The sequence below is a fragment of the Pavona decussata genome, unplaced genomic scaffold (genome assembly GCF_977016875.1).
Source record: "Pavona decussata unplaced genomic scaffold, jaPavDecu1.1 SCAFFOLD_38, whole genome shotgun sequence".
Classification (NCBI taxonomy): Eukaryota; Metazoa; Cnidaria; class Anthozoa; order Scleractinia; family Agariciidae; genus Pavona; species Pavona decussata.
Genome location: NW_028145460.1, coordinates 405417 through 427135, shown reverse-complemented (window position 1 = coordinate 427135; position 21719 = coordinate 405417). Strand labels below are relative to the sequence as shown.

Below are 21719 nucleotides of genomic sequence, written 5' to 3'. Positions count from 1 at the left end.
GCGCTAAGTACTCAGCAGGCTATTCACAGCGTGAAGCGGTAAAATTGTGATGAATTCAGTTCAATTAACATTCAATCAATATCCAATCGAATTCTCCCATAACTCAGAAGCGTTTTAATTAACTTACATTCAGTATTTCTGTAAAATTAAACAGCGATAAAAGTGAGTTTCTTATAAGCTATCCTCCATATACTCAAACTCCTATTGGATGTTCGATCTCCATGGTCACGCTTGGTCCTTAAATGCGTAATTCTGGGTTACCCATTGAAGTTTAGTTAATTCCAAGCTGTGCTCCTTAACAAATTATCCACTCAATTTAACAAAATTTGAGCCTTCTTACGATTTTACAGGCCTATAAAATTGTTGGTAAATCAACTGCGTTCGGCTACAACAGTGTTAATTTGAAGATCGAGGAGGGAAGACACCCCTGAAAAGGTATGTTTGAGGTACATAGCTCGTTATCACTGAATATGGCCTGACGGTTGTTTTAAAATAAACATTTTCAGGCTCTTAATTTACATGCATTTGTTAATGTATCTCAGGTGTTTTTTTTTTTTTGCACTTGCAGATGTTTCAACTTGTTGTGAAAGCGAGTTTTATTTTTCCAATGGGTTCTTAAAATTGCACGAAGTTGAAATTTCGGGCATTTTTACCGAAAGGATTGATAATACTCCATAAGCAAAAGAAGTGTTCCCACTTTAACGTTATAGTTATGTGAAATACAAATTCGCTCTCTAAAATGGGAATTCGCTCTCGGTATAAGATTATTTCTTAAATTTACTGTTGAAATTGACGCAAGTTTTTTTTAGTTTTGTTTTTTGATTGTAAAGCGCCTTCAACTTTGGATATGTGCGCTATATAAATTATAATTATTGTTATCGTTATTCGTAACGGCCGCCGATCCATCGCTTGACTTTTCCACTTTCGACATTGCTAAAAGTTCCTCCTGATTTAACTGAATGTTGTCCGAAATTCAAACTCCAAGAGAGTCAATCCCTCGCATCCCTCGCAATTGTTCGTCAAGGTGTATCTCGTACAAGGTCTGGGTTCGAAAGGTTCTGGCGTAGACAATCCGGGTAAGCGTCCAACACAGGTCCACCCCAATGGCGTTTTCCCTGCTACGGGTGTTCCAAGTGGGCCGTAACACCCTTTTGAAGTTAAAGTAAACTCATTGTGATCTGATCCGATCGGAACCTACGTTACCAGGATACCATAAATTGAAAAATTGTATATATTGCAGCCATGAAGGAGTCAGAATGGAGGGATATCGTCGATGCCATTACAAAGAGCATGCGTTCAAACCTCATATTCGAGTTTGCCTTAAATTTTTTACTTGATAAGTACCTGAACGGGAGACATTCAACGAATTGACATAAGCAGATATCCGATCCCGTGTATGTTTTCATCCAAAAATAACAATGCCCCTTTTAAATACCAGTCCAGTCCCACCAGTCCATGTTGAATTAGACTTATTGTTGTTTTACCAAACCCTCGAAAAATTTTAACCGTCCTAGTGACGTGACCGATCACGTCATCACAGTAACAATGTCTGAAAGGTACTCCAAGCAAAAGTCTATGCACATGCAAATTTATGTTGCAATGCGCCTTGAACCTAGGAAGATATGCCTCTCGACTCAGTCCTCTAGATTTTCAGTTTTTGAGTCTTTGCAAGGCCGTTAATGACCATTTCTATATGCCTGACACCACTGTCTTTCTGACTACATTGGTTTCTTATGAAATGATAGATGTCCGTTTACGCAATGACTTTAAACGCTTTCTTGGGCGTGGTCACGTGACTGATGACGCCATCACTCTAAATTTCCTATGAGTGATATTTTATGGTAACTGTTATTTCCATGTGGTGTGGCATTCTCGTTGGCTCTAAACTGACAAAGTTATTTGGCATTTGCAATTTTTAAGTACAAAGAATTCTGGGGAAGTTCTTATATTATAATCATTATTATTATTATTACTTTTATAATGATTATTAAATATGGCATATTGTTAGTGTATGTTGGCTGCTGTGGCCTGTTATCGCAAATGCCTTTTAAATGCGCTTTCTTGTCCTCACGTCAGACAATCTCAGGTGATTTGCTGTGTCGCAAACACGCCCTATTTACCTGATAACATGTTGTAGACTCCTTGCCGGGTTTGCGAGTCCCTAAGTATATCCACATTGAAATGAGTAGCACGTCCGACAGTGAGTTTGTTTTGCATGCTGAGGAATTTTATCGAGAAAAGAAGTTCATTTATTTAGTTATTTATTTTTTATTTTCCTGTTTTCGCAGAAGGATCCTACAACACATTAGTTTCGATGGGTTCCCAATGTAAGTATTTGATATTCTCGGTTCTTCCAATTGTAAACATGTAGTTAAAATTTCAGCCACTTGATCTATCGGTTACCTTGGGAAGGTTTGATTCCTCGCGAAGCGAGGGCCGAAGGCCCGAGCGTAGCGAGGTTAATAAATTTGTCGGGCCGTGTCGGCCCGAGCGGAGCTAAGCCGCGCGAATTCGAGCGAAAATGTATATATGTTTCGTTGAAGGTGTCCACACTGTTGCCTAGCAACAGTGAAAAACAAAGTATGAATGACGTCGGACTGTCTGGCGTCGTCTGGAGCAAAATTTGTATACATCGCGAAAGTTTGCGTGCGGGATCAAATTTCAACTGCAATGTTCATCAATATTATATTCACTGGATACAGAACTATCTCTCCAGAAACGTTTCCCTTTTTTCCAGAAATCCATTGGTGAAAGATTGCATTGAAGAAATTACACGTTTTGTGGCCGCGGTAAAATAATTTTCCGTGGGAAATAAATTCATCGAACACGACAGCGCTGCACGCCTGTTATACATTTCGTCGCCTCAGAAATAGATTTTCAACCGCAAACTAGCCTGTGGAACTACGAAAAGACCATGCTCATCAAAATAGTTGCTATTTTCAGAAACCTTTTAATCTCCTCATTTGATGCCGTACTGGTACGAGTAAAGAGGGCTTTCCACCCAGCCCCAGCTTCGCGTGGTTTTGCGAGTTACGTATTTCTAGTTATAGTGTGTAAGAAGTGACTCCAGTTGATCCTAAAACTTATTTATAGTTAATATATCTACTGAGACTTAAATTGGAGACTGGTAGCAAATAAAGCACTTCTGATGACTTTAAATGTTTGCACCGCCAGATGACAAAAATAAAAAAAAACTGCTCTTCTAGCTCTTTAAGGTTATTTTACTAACTTACTTGCACATGGTTGAACTTGTTCTGAATCGATTCTGAATGTAAGTTTTACTTTCGATTCTTGCAATTGCATGTAATTAAAATTTCGGCTATTTCTATCGATTACATGAATATGAATATAAATATCATGAAAAAATTAACAGCGGGTGGAAGATTAAATAAGAAAACCCCCACAGTTATTAACGCAACTTATTTACACAACTTAACAGTTGGACAAAAATAGCCTGAAAAAATATTCATGCTTGTATGCTTGTATATGACCTCTGCGATACTGGTGCAGTGCTCTGCCAACTGAGCTATCAAGCCAACCGGGAGCTGGAAAAACATAAGTTGTATTACAGTTTTGGATTTTTCCAATACTTAACTTTATTTTTCATGTTTTCTTATGTTTACCTCGCTAGATGACTTGTAAATAATGCCCTGCTTGTTTTCAGTACATGAAAAAATAACGATTTCTTGCGTTCTGTCTTTTCACTTAGGGAGTAAAACTTCTAGTCTCATCTGAAAGATTACGATGACACTTCTTTTAATACTATTAATTTGGAGACAAGGGATGGTAGGTCCAAAACTAATAATAAGCATGTAAGCTTTAGTGTGCATGAAAAGGGCAACTCACACGTGCTTAAGAAAAATTGCCACTCCCTTCGGGAACGCTGCAAACAGTCATCTAAGTAGTGAAACAACCTTTGTTCCCTTTTGAATAAGCTGGATGAATCGATTAATCAATATCACCTCACTACTCCCGCCGATCGATCAGTGATACACGACCGCGTCCCCCAAAGGAAATTTGAAATTTCTAGTCAGTAAGGGAGGGGAGGTATTCTTTGCAACTGATTGCGTCATTTTCTTAGGATCATCATCCCATATCCTTGAGATGGTGATTCACCGGTATTTTTTAGAAAGATATACATACAACAATTAATTTGGGAACAGAAATCGAAATCGACATAACCGCGGAAACCACATTTTCACTCATTTCTCTAGTTGTGTTGATTTCTGTTCCCAAGTTAACTGTCTCTGATCTTCCTATCATGTCGGCGAAATAATTTTCTCTTTTCAAGCAATTTTAAATAACAAAAAAATTGTTTGACGTCTAATGAGAGATCAAATTATATCTACTTTTAAGTGAAACTACCTAGAAAATTCTTAGTTTACCTGAAAGCAGTTCTTTGACTTTATCACCACTTTTAGGCTGTTTCCCAAGAGCCTTGTGTGGCTAGAAGCGGAGGACAACCTAAGCTTGACGTGGCCTTGACGTTAGCTAATCTTGCTGAGCCCATTGTGCAAAGGTAGGTTTCGTTTTTTGGAAAGAAAACAGATTCTCTCCAACATTAGTATGCGCCTTATCCTTAACTTTAAAGCTTTTTTCAGAAGACCATTCAAAGGATAGCAATTATCGGGTGTAGCCAATGCAACTTTTGGTTTAACATTGTTTGTTTAACAAAAGATTTATTAGTCACTTTTCGAACTTTTCTTTGCAGGTTTTTAAACCTTAAACAAGAACAAGTTTTGTTTATAATGTTGTCATTTTTCCACAGTGGTTTAGTCACCAATCACCTTACCATAGCTCACAAACCAAGCTCTCGAGGGGCAGTCGCCAACATTGTTGTGAGCTGGTCCTTTCCCACAAAACACAAATTCAGCTCTGCTCAAGTCGTAAATGGACCGCAATACACTGGCTTGGTTGACCAGGAATCGGCCTTAATTGTAAAGGTAAAACCACACTTCACTTCGTTCAACTGGACTTTCAACCTAAGGTAGAAATACAAAGAATATCTTTCGAAAGCCTTTCAGGTGCTGTGCATTGAAGGCTTATCTTAAACCGATCCTCTCACTGAAATTATTAATGTAACAACATCACTGACGTTTTTCTTCTATGTTAGATTTACCCGTGATTTTAAACCTCTTTACTGTAGATTATATAAAATTTAAAAAAAATTAATGTTTAATAAGTGTCACTCTAATGACGGATGTAGGAACAAAGACCTTATTCGCCTGCCTCTTGCCAAGACTACTAAATTTCAAACATCTTTTAAGTACTATGCCGCCAAATCCTGGAACACTCTTCCTCGTAACTTACGTCATGATCAGTCTCTCACTAGTTTTAAACTGAGAGTCAAGAAACATCTAAATCACCTTAGTTAATTTCTCACCTTCATGAACTCTTTGAATGATTTTTGCTTTCATTTCTATATTTGATTATTTATTCTTATTATCTTATACAGATCTCCATTTAAACCAGCTACGCTGAACTGGAATTTCTGTTTAAATAATGTATATAAATAAATAAGTAGCTGATAATGGTCCTTTTGCATTCATTAACATTTATCAATTTCAGTTTGCAAAACTGGCTTCTTGTGACAAAATTTCCCTCGTCGTCAAATTCCAAGTTGACCATCAGAAGATAACCCCATCTGGAAAGACTGAAGAAACGTCGATCTTTGTAACAGTAGAGTACACTTTGGAAGATGAAAATCTCGATGCAGCGCGACAAACTGAAAGAGCATACACTTCTTTTGTGTACTACGCACCAAGTTAGTAGCTGTTACCTTAACTTAATAAGAAAGGAGGCAGACAAAAAATATCAAACCTTGGAATTAAGGAAGCAAATGAGGAACAAGTACTAGTACTATTGGAAAGCTTTCATTTGAATTGTAATTAAAAGATATCTCCACTAATTGTAAGTCTAAACATTGCCTTAGACACCGTGTTATGATTAGCGGCAGACATTATAACTTTCATTAGGCAATGCTTCATCATGACGTGTTTGATGCAGAGCATACTTTACAGACAAAATAATTTTTACCAAATGGCTGTGACTGAATCAGAAATAACTTTTAAGGGTATCTTAAAGTATGAATCACTTACCGAATAGATCATATACCCGGGGATATCCTATATGAACTTTACCCTTTTCACCTCTTGCTCAGTATTAAGTGTAAACGAGGGTTTCTTAGGGACCAGAGCGATCAGGGCAGACACGAAAGTTTTAATGAATGAAGAAATATCGAGTTTAAAGGTTTTTTTCAATTGGATAGACGACCGGAGTATAAAAACATCTTATTCTGCTTTGTCTAGCGTGCTCTACATTTCGTCCATTGGGAATGAGAGACGGTCGGATCAAGGAAAGTCAGCTATCTTCTTCGTCTTACATGAAGACCCAACTGAATAAAGTAGGAAATGCTCCTTACTATTCCAGACCTGGCTTTATTGGTGTGTTCGCGGTGGAAGAAGGATTTCTTCAGTTTGACCGGAATCACTTCCTGCAAATCGACTTCCGCTCCAGGGCTAAAGTTGAGGCGGTAGGTTAATGAGCCAATCAGGACCGTTGTGAAGACTGAAATAACGAGAAAACAAACGAAGAAAGAAAAATGATGAAAAAGCATATTTTCATTAGCGACAGCCTACCTTTCCTGCATATGCAAATAGTCCACGAGAATACCAATCTGATTTTCTATTTTCTAATTAGCCGTTTTACATTCTGCATACACGAATCAATTCTTTTCTTGGCTAAGAAGTCATAACTTAGATAAATTATAGTAATAGTACTACTACTACTACTACTACTACTACTACTACTAATAATAATAATAATAATAATAATAATAATAATAATAAATTTATATTATAGCGCTAATAGCGCTTTACAACAGGTTTTTTACATAGTAAAAAAATACAGCTAATTTAAAATTACAACCGGCTAGTTACAAATTCTAAGATAAATTATAAGATAAAATAACGCCCTTGTTTATATCTTTTTAGTTGGCATTCTAACATTAATGTTAGCACATTTTGCAACCTTTTTTCTTTTCAAATTGCGTAAGCGTTTATATTTCGGGCCTCTTTTGACTAACACCTTAATTGATGCTGAAAGTTTTATTTCTTCCAGTTGTCCATCGAGGGATCACGTAACACTTATGTGAGTTCATTCCAAGTGTCCTCCAGTGATGACGACATAATCTGGAAGATTTTAAAAGACAAAAGAACTGGAAAGGCAAAAGTAACTCATAACTTGAGGTCTAGCATACATCGCTATTCAAATGGACCCTATGAACTGCAATATTCATCTAGGACAACCACGCTATGAAGTGGAAGTTCGGGGTTCCTTGTGTTTCTAAGTAAGACAAGTAGATCCCCCCTCCCTCTACATTCCTGCAGGAGCATTTATGCTGTGGTAATAAAAGGGGATAAGTCCAAAAATGTTAACTGTTACATTCCACAAAATGAGACGATGATACCAAATAACGAGGGAACTACGACATTATATCTGAACATCAGCGATTTTGGAATTTTCCAAAACGTCCAAACTAAAGTAAAATGAATTAAAGCACAATAGAAAAACGGCAAAATGGTATAGAAATAGAAATTTGGGACAAAAATGGTTGTCAAATTGCGATTTCCACAGAAACATCAATTCGTCATAGCATACAATTCCCACACTAAGCCAATGTTATGCCGATCTGCATTCGCAGACTAGTCTATTTTTAGATTACTTTTTCCCTCAACTTTAAATGCCGGTCCGCTTGAGCCCTTGATTGGTTAGTTATGAAAGCTAGCGCGGAAGGTGGGAACTTCAATCTAACAATAGCTGAGGCTGTGAAAACGCCGTGACACAAATGTATAGCAGTTGACTCTCATAAACGCTTTTCTATTTTTATTATCAATAGCCACTTGAGCTTCTCTATACATTCTGAACCCCAATAGCAAAATCGGAAACAAGCACAGAACTCTCAACTTTACAAAACTCTTCAGTTCGCAAAGAAAGTTAAAACCTAGACAACTCAAATATCCTCTGGTAGTTTTCCCTACCCCATCAAAATGTCGACACCCATCTTATTACGTTGAAGGCATCTGTAAGAGTGATGCTTTTTTAATATAAAACCTGTAAAACTAATTCTTATTTTCTCCTTCTTTAGGAATTCTCAGGTAACGACAAGTCTAATCTGGAAAAAGTAATGATTTTCAATCCACCAATCGTCAGCCAGTTTTTGCGAATCAATCCGCGCTCGTGGATCGCTAACGTGTCAATAATGGCGGTGGAGTTTTATGGATGTTACCTTCAGGAAAAACGAAATGGTAAACAGTAGCAAAATTTTATCTTTATCTGCCCTTTTAGCACTAAACAGCATTTGCAGTACATCATAAAAGTTGCACTGTCACCGAAAATTCTCTGTTTTGGTCAATACTGTCGAAATGTTTAACAAGGTACTTTTCCGATAACATTAAATTACTCTTAAAGAACACTTAGAGGATATATTAACTGATTTCTCGTGGGGAAAAAGAAACTACAATCAACTTATCAGCGATTTCTACAAATTAGAGAAACAATATGAAAAAAAATTGGCCAATTCTATTTTTTAAAGTTGCAATCCATTTCCATCGTAACCATCCACAGCTAGAGCTTGGAAAGCATAAAAACTATTCAAATATTTTTCAAATAAAATTTCAAAAAAACTTTTTTTTCTAAAATATCATTCCTCGTAAAACAATGGGAGGAAAAATTAAGTGATTTTTCTCAGCAAGAACAGACTATAATTAGTTTCAAGGAATTGTCAAAAATACACTCGAAGAACTTGATTTCAAGTTGCAATCCATTTCCATCTCAGCCATCTGCAGCCAAAAATAGTCAACACTAGTTCGATCCTGTGTGCTAGATGGATAACGAAATCGAACAACTTTTTCAACTGATAAAAGAATGGTTGTGGCTATTCTAGAAAGTGATATTACAAATACATAACATTGCCTTTTAACATATGGATGACTCGACAAACATGTCGAATTTCTTTTGCAAATGGATTTTATTAATTTTTATGTTTTCTTTATTCTTTCGGACAATAATACTTCGTTGAAATTTATTACGGAGTGTAAATTAGTTTTTGGTATTCCTCTTATTTTAGTTAATTATGCTAATTTACGCTTTATAGTACCAAGCCCCCTGGGTATGGAGTCTGGCGCCATTAAAGATTCTCAGATAACCGCTTCTAGTGAAACAGCGGGCGGGACACGGGATCAGTCCCGTCTTAACGCGGGACCAGAAAAAGCGTGGTGTGTTAATGAGACGGATTCCGTCAGGACATTGACGATTGACCTACAGAAAGAGTATTCAATAACTAAGGTGAAAGGTTTAAAACGTGACTGTTTCTTTACCATGTATTCCGAACAATGTCTAAGTAAGTCGTAGACAAATCCACACCCTGTTTAAAGCCACCGTAAAGTAAATTACAGATGATTAGCTGTTATTAGAATGATAACGTTACGGAATTCGAGAAGTACTATAAATGGCAACAATTTCCAAACAGCAGTCCTTCACTGTAAAAGTAACGAACGATTCCTCAACATTGATCATTACTTCATTTGTTTTATCATTGCCTTGAAAGTAAATTTAGATTTATCTTAAGCAGTTGAGTGTTAGTACGTTTCATCGCGCTTCATTGAAATTAAGAACTGTTTCATTGGCATTTCCGTCAGGTTGAAACTTTGTATCTTTTCTATCTACATAATTGTATTAAAAATCTATTAATATACCAAGTCGTCTGTCGGCTGTAGGAGTTTTTGGTAGGCTTTCTACAAGGAGTTTTGCAATTTTCTGCCACTGAAGTGTACTAGCCTAACTGCAATTTTTACTTCAACAGGTTTCAATTCAGGGAAAAATGTGCCAGCTTAGCAAAGAATGCGAGATGCCTCCTGAATTCGTCTACCTGGCATTTGATGGGGTTAACTATGAAGAGAATGGAAAGAGGAAGGTTTATTGAAAAGACAGAAAATGAATATTTGGGATGTTACCACAGTGTAGTCTACAGGCTTCTTAATGATTGCCGATTTGAACAGGAATTTTTTTGGTGAGTTGTGACATTTCACAAATCTAATATAGTTGCTGCAGCAAAAAAAAGAAAATGCCGGAAATTATTAAGGCAAGCCTAGCTATTTTTTGTCAGTAATTTTGGTCATCTTCCTAAAAAGTAAATGACAGCATGATCATTTTAGCTGCAGCTTTCATACTTAACCTTGCCACTCACTCAGAAAGAACAATGCTTATTAAAATAAAAGATGAAGAATGCGCGATGCAAGGAGTCCACATGCTGTGTGATCAGAGTGATGCTGTTATAAAAGGAATGTGGGTTGGAAACAGAAAGTATGAGGAATAATTGAAAAACATAAAAGAAAAGTAGATTGGCGATCAAGGTCGAATCGAGGGGCTTTAGAAGAGAAATCCCCAGGGTAAGGGAAATGGTGGTTGCCTGAGAAGAGTTCTTTAAGTGGATTGATAACATGCAGTGCAAAACATTCAACACAACTGTTCATTATTGCTTTTTTTTTTGTAGCGCTTCCAAGGAAACCCAGTTGACCACGTAATTACACACACACTTGTCGTTCCTCAAAAAGCCTTAAGAGTGACTTTTGACCTCAGCGGTACTCAAGGCGAGAGATGTATGCGTGTAGAGCTTTATGGAAAACCTGTCGAAGAAAAAGGTACCCTGTAGGTAAAGAATAATTAACTAGGAAACTGTTGTCAAACATCAAGACAACATGTGAACAGAATTTGCTGGCTGCCGTGCAGTGAGGTTGTTATGGCCGTTGGAATAAGAAAACCTTGCGTCTGTGGCAAGGTGGTCGTTAAAGGCAGATCTTTGGTTACATTTTTAACTAATTAGCATTAAATAGCACAAATGACAAAACTAGCTACAATTCACTCTGTCAATTGAAAGAGCTAAGGAAACTTAGTACTTTCTTAAAATTTGAGCATGATATGTTAAATAGCCTTTTTAGAAAAGAACATTCACAGTATCGAGATTGTACAAAGTATGTATGGCGTGTTGGCAGACATACATCCTCTTTTTAGACTTAACAGTTATTTAAAGCTTTTTTCTCCACAAAGAATATTCAGCAACTCGCACTGATAATTTGTGATATTTAGCCAAGCCTTAAAGCATAGCTCTAAAATTACTTTTTCCTAGCATTTCCGATTATTGCTTCCGTATGAACAAAATAATATACTGTTAACTGTTACACTGTAAAGTATTTGTGTTTGTTCTTTGTCAACATTCTCTCAAATCAATGCTACAATTAGATAAATGTGCAAGAAGAACTTGATGAAATTTTCCGTAAATTGCAGTAAAATGAGACGAGATTACAAATAAAAAAACAAGGGAAATAACAAACATGGAACGTAAGTCTGAGCTCAAAAGACTGCTCTGAAGTAAGCAATGTTATTACGCTTAAGTTAAATGACGTGTCAACACTGCAGGAAAAAGTGCTCTCCGCAAACAAGACAAGTTTTGTTAACAAAATCAAATCAACACTCGCCTCTTTGGAGAACAACTGATCCTTTTATTCCATTCCATTCGTTCGTTTTACAACGTTTAGTGGGCGTAAAGTTCCACTTCAAGGGAAAAAAATCAAAGTTTCTTCGCGCCGGATCGGAGTAAAATGATTTCTCTTCCTGGTTACCGTGGTCAGAGATAGGAAAACTCTGCCGCTCCCAGATTGTAAAATTTTAAGGATACCTCCCGCTGACAAACAGAGGCAGAGCAATATTAAAATATCTCCGCTTCCACAAGGTGCATCGATCCGATTAAAATGGCAGAATACACTGTCGTTACGGATGTCGTTCGTCATACGCTGTCTTTTACCTTGCACATTGCTTATTCATCGCCTGCGTTTTCGTTTACTTTCCCTTTTTCTCGTTTTCACATTTGTCGACATATTCAATGAGTAGCTAAATTTATAGCTTACTTCAAAATTGCCGTTTTTTCTAAAAAGCATTTGGCCATGCAACTTGAATTCTCGCCCAAAAAACATGGGTTGACTTGAGTGTGGGATTTCACAATGGCCTACATAGAGGGGCGGGCGTACGGGTGGACACGGGACGGAAGTGACGTCATAACCTGAACAACCAAATTTTTCATGGGCTTACCAATCTCTCTTATCAATGGGGCTCCGCGTGCGCCGAGCTCCGCTATAAACCCTGATTATAAAGTGTCACATAGTCTCTAATAATCCATGGTGTCCATTTCGTCGTAGTGTATTGTTTGTTACTATAAACTGGATCATTGCTAATGCAGTTCAAAGAATTTGATTCGCTCAACAGCTATGGCATATGAGCCATTATACCATGACCGAGAAATAGCGACCATTAAATTGTCTTCTAGTTGGTTTTGCAAAGCGAAATCAGGAAGATCTAGCAATACTGTTTGATTGTTATTAATACAACAACTTTTTTCGTGATGGCGTCATTTGACTAAAACTACGAGTCAGAATTCATTTCGTTTTCCATTTCAAATTCAAATTTTGTAATCCCGGTGGAGAGCACAGAAATGAAAACAAAAAACTGAAGGATTCTGGTAGTTGTAGTCAAAGACGACATAGTGAAAATGTCCCGTTTACACTTAAAACCAGCAGACACTGTAAATGTCCTATACCAAACAGCGTTCAAATACAAAATAATGCACGAAATTTTTCCCAAATTGAAGCTTAATCATCTCTGATAAATGCGTGGTTATCTCTCATGTTCTTTTCAGATTCTAACAACTGTTTCCAAGACTGCTTTTCTTGCGTAGTTATAAACCGCCTCAAAATACTTTGTTTTACGAGGTAGCCACTTACGAAACCCGGGCTTTTCGGACCATCCAGATGTGCGCAGAACATATGCACAGTAACAAAAAGATACACCGTCCTTAAATACATGCTAATGAGCGAAAACTGTAAGCAATGACATCAGCAAAGATTCTCCTACACCAAATGAATGACATGGTCAACATCTGTGATCAAAAGACGCTGTATGTCCCTATTGCCGTCAAAACCCGCCACCATTGTTTGTAAAACAATTGACTTTGAATGTATTGCATTTAATGCCAGTCATTGACGGATAAAGTAAACTCGTAAGAGCTGGGATTTCATCCACGTAAGGTAGTTTATACCTTAATTCACTTCTATTTAATTTTTTCAGAAAGTGTAGCAATCATGAAGCGTGGGTTTCTGTGTATAAATGTCAGCAGCCAATCAATTGTCTTCTTTTGCTTTGGTGAATATCAAGAGGAGGGGTAAGAAGACTTAAGAAAACGTAGATATACTGGTTGTTATCAACCTACTAAACAAAAGAACAAAATATCTCTTCGCTTGAAATACCGCTGCAATAAGATAATTCTCGCCTAAGATTGTTACGAATTGAAACATTGAACTCTCAAAGTCAGCTTTTTTTCTAGAACCTAAAAATCGTGTATATTTCTTTGTTTTTGAAATTATGCATTTAATCTGCATGGATCATACATTTCTTCTAGTAGCGACAATAATATAACAGATGCTAATAACGTGAAGGTGTAATGGCGGAGGTGATTATCTCATCAGGTTTCCAAGAAGCACATGTTTTCGGTCAGTTAATCATGGTGTTTCCAGCACAGGTAGGAATAAAAGAGGAAACAATTTTTCAAAGAGGATTTAGAGGATAAAGATCCTAAAACATGTTTGCAAGCAGGGTATAGCCATTACGATGACAAAAATGTCATGCACTAACTCAATGTTTCCCATAGTAAAGAATAAAGAAAATTTAATTTCCGCTTTGAATTAATGATAACTTTTTCACTTCGTGTTCCTTGATTAAGAAATTTCGACGTCTTGGAAGAATCCCGTAGACGATAACAAGATTTCTTCAAATTTCCATTTTCGCCTTTTCACATTTAATTCCATTGTAATGACAGCTAAAACTTCAAAATATCTGACCGTCACGATTGATGTTTTTATTCTATAATGCAGAATGAAATGCAACATATGACTCTCATTCATTTCTACTAACACACAGTTTATATTTTTTTTCTCTTTTTCTCTTAAAGTGGATAACCTCGGCAGACCAGACCTTTACAAATGGCGCCCGTTATTTTTCCTTTTCATTGCTTTACGCTTTTCGATTTGTTTAAAATAAATGTGTTACATCTTCCTGTACCACTGTGTTAATAGGAAACGTTATTTTTTTTAGGTCTTGATCCTCGTTTGTTTACAATTCTGGCATTCGATTCTCAGAGAACACGTCTTTACGGTGTAAGCAAACGTGGCAGGCAGTACATGGAAAGCACCGATGTTTATGGACTTAATTGGCACGTGATACATCAAACGACGTGGGCGAAAATCAGACAGACGCCTGGAATTAAATTTGTCCAGGAGGTTCCTTTTGTACCTGAAACTCGCTTTACCAGGAACCCAGCTCCAGAAATCCAAGATACTGACAACGATAGAAATATTTGGGGAGGTAAGCCACGGATATTGCAGTCTCTCTCCCGGTCATTTTTAAAAGATTTAAAATTTTTGAAATAAGATTAAAGGTCTAGAAGAGGTGTTGAGGCTAATACTTAAAACGTGATTCTTCACATAAGCGATGGCTGGTAACTCTATGGACAAGAAAGAAAGTCGTCAGAAAATATCTTGGGTGTTAACGTCTACAAATTATGCATCATTTCAATTAACGCACAGTATTCAGCTTCATCAATCTAACTCTGTGATTTCTCCAGGTTTATTTATTCAAAGAAGACGACTGTATTTACCTTAGCCACCTATCTATATAAGCGTCATAATATCTCCATGAGCAGTCTTGTAGTGTAAAATACCCTAGGTTAGCTCTCAAAGGGATTACTGTTGTTTTGGTGAAACAAAGTTCCCATGAATTTACGTAAAGTTTAAAACACTGGCGGCAGTGTTTTATCGGGACTAAAAACCACGAGTGGTTTTAGATCCGATAAAACACGTGCTGCCAGTTTTTTGAACGGCTTAAAAACATTCCTGGAAAAGCGTGTATCAAGAGAGTTCATAACAATGATGCTTTTGTGAACGTTGAGAATTAGTTTACGAGGAAAACATTAAACACTGCATTCTAATAAGGAGGAGGTTTTATCGGATATAAAACCACTGCACGTGACGTTTTATTAACCATTTGATAAGTGAATGAGCTTATGAATTATTAATGAGTTTTTGGAACCGAAGTGAAAAATATTCATCTTTTTTTCCATAGGATCTTCCATCGGTCTTCACATTTTTCCTTCATCTGGAAACAAATGGCTTTTGGTGGGCACGTGGCGAAATCACGGTAAACAATTCTTTCGATACCAAAACTCACATTTGATTTTGGGAGAAGAGAATTACAATAAAAAATAATTCCAAAAAATTTACAAAATTAAAATAACAATAAATTGTATCAAAGATATAAACGTTCGCAATTCAACAAACTGATGATGATTTAGATGATTTAGAATCGCGTTTACACAGATGAGAACAGTTAACAATTACTCACCAAAGTGGAGGTGAATAGTAATGGTGGATATTTACTGAGCCACAGGGCGACGAGGTAAATATCCATCATTTTCACCGACACTGAGGTGAAGAATTGTTTTAGTATATACCATACAAGCTGAATGACTAGTGAACCCCAAATTTTTTTTATTACTGACAATATACCGACAAATGGTATCAAATTTTCAAATCTCCCACGCCACACGGCAAGCGACTTCAGTATTGTAGAAAGTTCCGTCTCGCTTTCCTGCAGACAAATAAAACTTTTCGAGACACTTGTCTAGTTCCTACAATGTAATTTCTACAATTTTTCGTGAAATACGTCTTGTTGTTGAAACCATGGTGAAAAATATCAGATGCTTCATTGCTTTCGTTGTAATTTTAGTGCTCGGCAGTTTTCGTAAACAAGGGATCGTGTTTTCATTTTTCGCCTTAAAATATGAGGTTGAAAAGATTAAATAACTTACCATTTAATGCCGTCAAACCAAACTGTTTTGCCATTTATCTATTTTTTCTTTAACAGCCGCCTCGTTTATCGAAATAATTTGCTCTTGAGTAACCGTGGCGAAACGGGAAGCCATCTTGTTTCTCTTCGGCTGCCCCTGCCCCGCGAGTTTCTCTTAGTGCTCGGCAGTTTTCGTAAACAAGGGATCGTGTTTTCATTTTTCGCCTTAGAATATGAGGTTGAAAAGATTAAATAACTTACCATTTAATGCCGTCAAACCAAACTTTGTTGCCATTTATCTCATCGCGCAGAATGCCTGGACATCACTAATTATTCATAACCGGTGAAGCGGCAAATTTGAATGCGTGCGTGCCGTGAAATGGCCTGAATAAGAGAAGAAAGGGCCCAAATTAGCCCACTAGGGTTGATAAAACTTACTTTTCGGATTTCCTGGAGTTAGAACTTTGACTTTCACGAAGAAGGTTGTATCTTCAATTTAAGCCGAAAAGTAAGTGGATATAGAAGTTGTAAGGATTCGCTTTTTGCGTTTAAAAATGGACAAAAATAGGCCATTTTTTGTATGGGGGCCGTTTTCAGAAGCGATTTTCTGACAATCCAAACGGCCTTTCAAATTTTCGCGCACGGCAAATGAAAGATGGGTCTTTTCTGAAACAAAACCCGTTTCAACTTTGAAAATAGGTCAACAGGAACCATTCGCCTTTTGAGTTTGAAAACTAGCTGTTGGAGTTGCGTTTGAAAATGGCGCGTCTTGGGTCGAAGAGCTATTGTCATAAGCACAGGTCTGCATAACAATAGATGTCAAAACTAAAAATAGCCTATTCAAGAAAACCAGTTGACTGTAAAATATTCCAACTAACGCGAATTTTAAAAGTGTTCATGTTGGCACAGCTGGTTCATTCGAAAACCCGTCAAGCAAAGAACCAGGAAAGCGAAAACGTAAGCGATCGGGAGCTCTTTTCAGAGCTACTTCGAAAACCCGTTCCACCCGCTGTTAATCAATATTGTACCTCCTTTTGTAAACGAAAACAGCCCTATGTTTCACTTCGACCTAAACAGCGAGGCAGTTTGGAGATGGAGAGAAGTTTGTGGACAACCCAGCAAAGTGTTTGCAATTCCACAATCAAACTGATTCTGTCTCTCGGCTACCGATTAGCGCAATCTGCTCGGGAGCGTGTTGGAAGTGCGTTGTTCTGTAACACTGGTACCATCAATAGCTTGTAGCTTTTAACGTTTCTCAGCAGAATGTTCTAGTTAAAGCGGCTTCTCTTTTTTTCACAACAAAGAGAATGGTATACGAGTGCACGCGCGCGCTAACTTTTTTCAATAATAAGTAACTCAAGATTTTTGCACGACCAGGCGGCATTCAAGTTATCGTAGGTTCGAATGATTTTTTTTTTGCCGTGGCTTAGCGGAAGGTACGAGTCGCCCCATGCAAAAATAGTGTGAAGCTGATCAATCGGTCTTGAAAAACCCCTCCATCTGTTAGACTAATGAAAGTCAAAATACACAGTGCGAAGGTGCGATATTAGAAAACAATAGAAAGAGCATAAGCTCATCAGGCCTTTGTCTTTTAGCTCCGCTCCGACAAGTTGATGAACTAAACGGTATTCCCTGCGGAGCGGTGCGCGCGTAAATTTGGACCAATGACAGTCATTCAGTTTACGCTTCACCGCTAAAATTACAGATCTATAACTTTTGCCGTGCAGTAAGTAAATGTCCCAAGAACAATAAGCATTCTGCGCGATGTATTTTTTCTTTAACAGCCGCATAGCCAGAAATATTATACAACATGGCTGCCAACTAAGCTGCAAGCATGCGCAAAGGACACATATACGGATTAAATATGGCGGCAGATCATAAAGAGAATGAGGGGGAAATTATAAACTATTGCATTTTTTTCCTTGTCACCGAAAATGCAACTTTCCCCAGCTCAAAAATCGATAAAGCAACGATCGAACAGCACTTCAATCGAAGGAAACGTGAGGATAAAATCGTTCTAGGCAGTGTCTTTTTGGATCGAAATCAACTCATAAATGAACACAATATCATCTTACTAACCTCTTAAAGTAGTGTTGATATTCATGCCTTCCTTCGTGCGCGGAGAGAAAATAGTTTCTCCGATACGTTTCCCCAGCTTCCCATTCGAAAGACGTGATGTTAGGCTACCAAAACGAATGTTTTTCTCCCCAAAAAACGTCCACTAAGGCAGTGCCTTTTTTGACCGAAAAGCAGGAGTTTTGTGAATGGGACATACGGCATGTTGGAGCCATTAGTGAAGCAAAAATGCTCCTTAAACTGGTTTGTTTTTGTTCAGCTTTGGCAGCCATTTTGGTTTTTCTCGTTTTCTTGGTCAGTTGTATTCCCTGTTAAAATAGCGGAGCCGCTGAACATAAGAACTAGCCGAATTTCGAAAAAAAAGCGGGAAGAAACGGAAAGGTTCCGTGTATCAACAAGCCGATAACGGCTTTAATCACAAATTCGCTCAAATTTCATTTTATTCTGTGCTCAGTACCCTTTCTACCTCATAAAAAGGACCTTTCTTTGTTGCTGGTCGATTCTTTAAAAAATCAGCAGCACTCACATCTTTTAAAGCTTTGTAAAATGCCCCACTTACTCTTCTATTCGATCTCGCCGCCATTTTAAATCCGCGCCTGCGATACAAACCGCTTGCTGTCCAGGATTTCTGGTTATGCGCCTCGTTTATTGAAATCATTTGCTCTTGAGCTACCGTGGCGAAACGGGAAGCCATCTTGTTTCTCTTCGGCTGCTCAAAGGTGAATATATAGTACTTGGCTAATCACCTCCGAGCTAGCCAATCAGCGCGCGCGAAAAGTATTATTCACTTGTGCGGAATATACTAAGGTAAATTAATTCTGCCTTTTGATGCTAACGCAAACGTACTAAATTTTAGCTGAGAAACTGAAACAGGGAGCGGCAAATATAGGGTAAACATGGTCACGTGGTCATTTCTGCCGTTTACTGGAACCATAATTCTAAATCTTTCTTACGGGCGACGTCATAGCGTGCTGTAACGAGCTGCAGGAAAGTAGATGTTCTCACCATGTTTTGACAACCTCTGTGCGCTGTCAGAGTACACAACCACGACCAAATGGAATCTATTTGTTTCATACATTTTCTTGATGTCGGTTATCAACACAAAATTAGAAATGTTTTGGATCATCGTAGTGATGATTTGCATGGAAACCAAGGGAACTGTTTAGCTTTTATTACGTCATTTATGATCTTTAACAGCACGTCTATTTGCAAATACAAGACTAGCAAAGCTTATTGGATTAGCTAACCATCTGTCAACTTTGTGTGACTCATGACATCATTCGTACTTCTGTACTTTAACCAAAAAGTCTTCTAGACCAAGCAAAACGCGAGTTTCACACACCCCATTGTATAATCGTGAAAACAAATACGCAGCCATTGATCACGGCATAAACTATTCCTACAACTGCCGAGTTTGTTGAGACACCTTCTTCAATAATAGTCCAAATACGTAAAATCCAGGCAGAGTTAGCCAAGAGGGCCAAGACTAGTGTAGGTAAAGTGTCGTATAGTACCCCTCGACCAGCCCTCTTTACTATCGTCTGTCATTTGCATAGTTAAAGTTATAATAAATGAGGCTCGGGAAGGAATTCCTATGGTGTATCAATTTCATGTACAATTTTTAGATATAGATGAGTGTTCCAGCAGCCCTTGTTTAAACGGAGGAACGTGCATTGACCATATTAGCGGATATGACTGCAGCTGTGTCAAAGGATTTCATGGTCGGCATTGCGAGGACGGTCAGTATCACATTTAACTTCAGTAAAACACCATCAGCGGCCTTGTTCAGGTCTTAAGGGGGCATTTTTGTTAATGGACGGCATTGTGACTACGGTCAGTATCACATTTAAAGCCAGTAAAACAACACTGACTAGCATTTTTTTCCAGGACTTAAGGGTGCAATTTCCACTTAAAGAACTTGAAAACCATCTTCTATTTCGTAGAAATGCAAAAATCACAGTGTCACATAACAATATGCTCACGGAGAATTTAGTTTTTGCCACATAAACTTTAAAACAAACAAGAAGAAACACAGTTTAGTTCACCATTTAACAACCACTTCTTTTCTAACTTTGACGGCTTGGACTTTTGCTGTTAAACCTTTCCCAGAAATCCAATTTAAGGGTAAAAAGAACCTTTTTATGAGCGTCATTTCATAAAATTACAGCTGAACTTCCTTAAATCGTTTTTTATGGCATGGGTACTAACCATCCTCCATAGCCCAGACCTAAACTTGAAAAATTTGGGCATGCACAGAATCAAAATTCATAGAAGAAACTCTAAAAATCTCCGGAATATCCGGAATCTCTTTCTCCTGCTCAAGTTGCGTTCTAAAAGCATCTTTCCGATCACAATTGATGACGTCAGACATAAATACAGCTTGCATACTCCAGCCCCCTCTAAGTGCAGACTCAACATTGTAAGGGTTAAAGTGAAATGTAAAGCATGGGTGATTTGATAATGGAAAAATAGCTGTCGTGACAAGTTTCAGCGTATTCGTAGAGTTGGATAGGAAAAGACTTCATGAGATAAAAATTATCAGAGGCAACTCTATGCCGCGAAAAGTTCTTGCACTAAGAGAGTTGACAGGGTCCTGAGGCGTGGTTTATAGCTTCATACATACATTATGTTATCACCTCATTCTCGCAGTTGAAGTAGCAATTATCTCCGTTACTAGAGATGAGCTGGGGGAAGGGAATTCTCCCTTTTATAAGCAATATGTGTGTGCGGGGCAAAAGCTTAAATTTTTTGAGCTGTTTTGGTCTAAAATGGGTATAGATCTTAACAATTTTGGTCTGCTGGAATTTGTTTTTGTCTACCTCTTACTTTACCACTGCACTTGTCTTATCAGGTTGTTTTGCCTTTTTCTTTCTTATTAAATTAGTTGTATAACGGCGATAATAGGGCGAGATAAGTATAGGCTCTCAAATATATTACATTCAAAAATTAATCTCCTCGTAGTTACCGGAGGTTACTAGGTTGCGCACTTTCTCAGTCCTTTGACCGCTGAAAACTTGGAATGGACATCTATCGTTGTAGACCTTTTCTCGTAACAAGCCTGTGCCAGCTAACTTACAGTTATTACACCAAGTGTGAATTCTCGTTGAAAAAAGCTATTGTAGACTAGCTCTCAGTCATGTCAACAACAAACTTCGGCTGAACTACATTTTTGTTTTTCTTTTCGTGTTTTTGTCCGCCAGGCTGGATCAAGTATGAAACGTCGTGTTTCTTCATTGACTACAACCACATTACCAGCTGGTCTGTAGCTCGAGCTACGTGCCAGAATCTCGGTGCAGACCTCGCAATAATCAGATCAAGCAAGGAAAATGACTTTATAAGAAGCGTGGCCATGGCCGCACCACTATTGGAAGTTTGGATTGGGCTGTATCGAAGCGATGTCGACCAGAACTGGTACTGGGTTGATGATACTCCACTAGCAGGAGAGTTTTCTTGGTGGGAAACTGGAGAACCAAGCAACGTCGATTCTGAGCGATGTGTTCACATGTATAATATAGGAAAATGGAATGACATTTCTTGCGAAAATCAATACCGCTTTATTTGCCATTTAACTTCCAATTGAACCTGCGCTTTCCGTCTAATTTGTGTACTTATTACTTTCACAGCTAGAGGGAAAGCTTAAGTAGATGTTGCTCCAATTTTTGAGTCTGTGGATGAAACCCTGAAGTGTGACCATA

At 37.9% G+C, this 21719-nt stretch overlaps 1 protein-coding gene across 1 annotated transcript; it reads left to right on the top strand.

Moving 5' to 3' along the window:
* The first annotated feature begins 297 nt into the window (after positions 1-297).
* LOC146483428 (uncharacterized) lies at positions 298-19824 on the top strand. The gene is made up of 17 exons (XM_085105526.1): positions 298-435; positions 2289-2327; positions 3710-3786; positions 4422-4519; positions 4769-4943; positions 5569-5764; positions 6309-6532; positions 7120-7230; positions 8147-8306; positions 9155-9345; positions 9863-9973; positions 10553-10700; positions 13177-13270; positions 13575-13627; positions 14200-14469; positions 15226-15300; positions 19650-19824. Exons 3-17 carry the CDS (start codon positions 3745-3747, stop codon positions 19778-19780), a joined length of 2079 nt encoding a protein of 692 aa, XP_084961652.1. The 5' UTR covers positions 298-435; positions 2289-2327; positions 3710-3744; the 3' UTR covers positions 19781-19824.
* The last annotated feature ends 1895 nt before the right edge of the window (positions 19825-21719 follow it).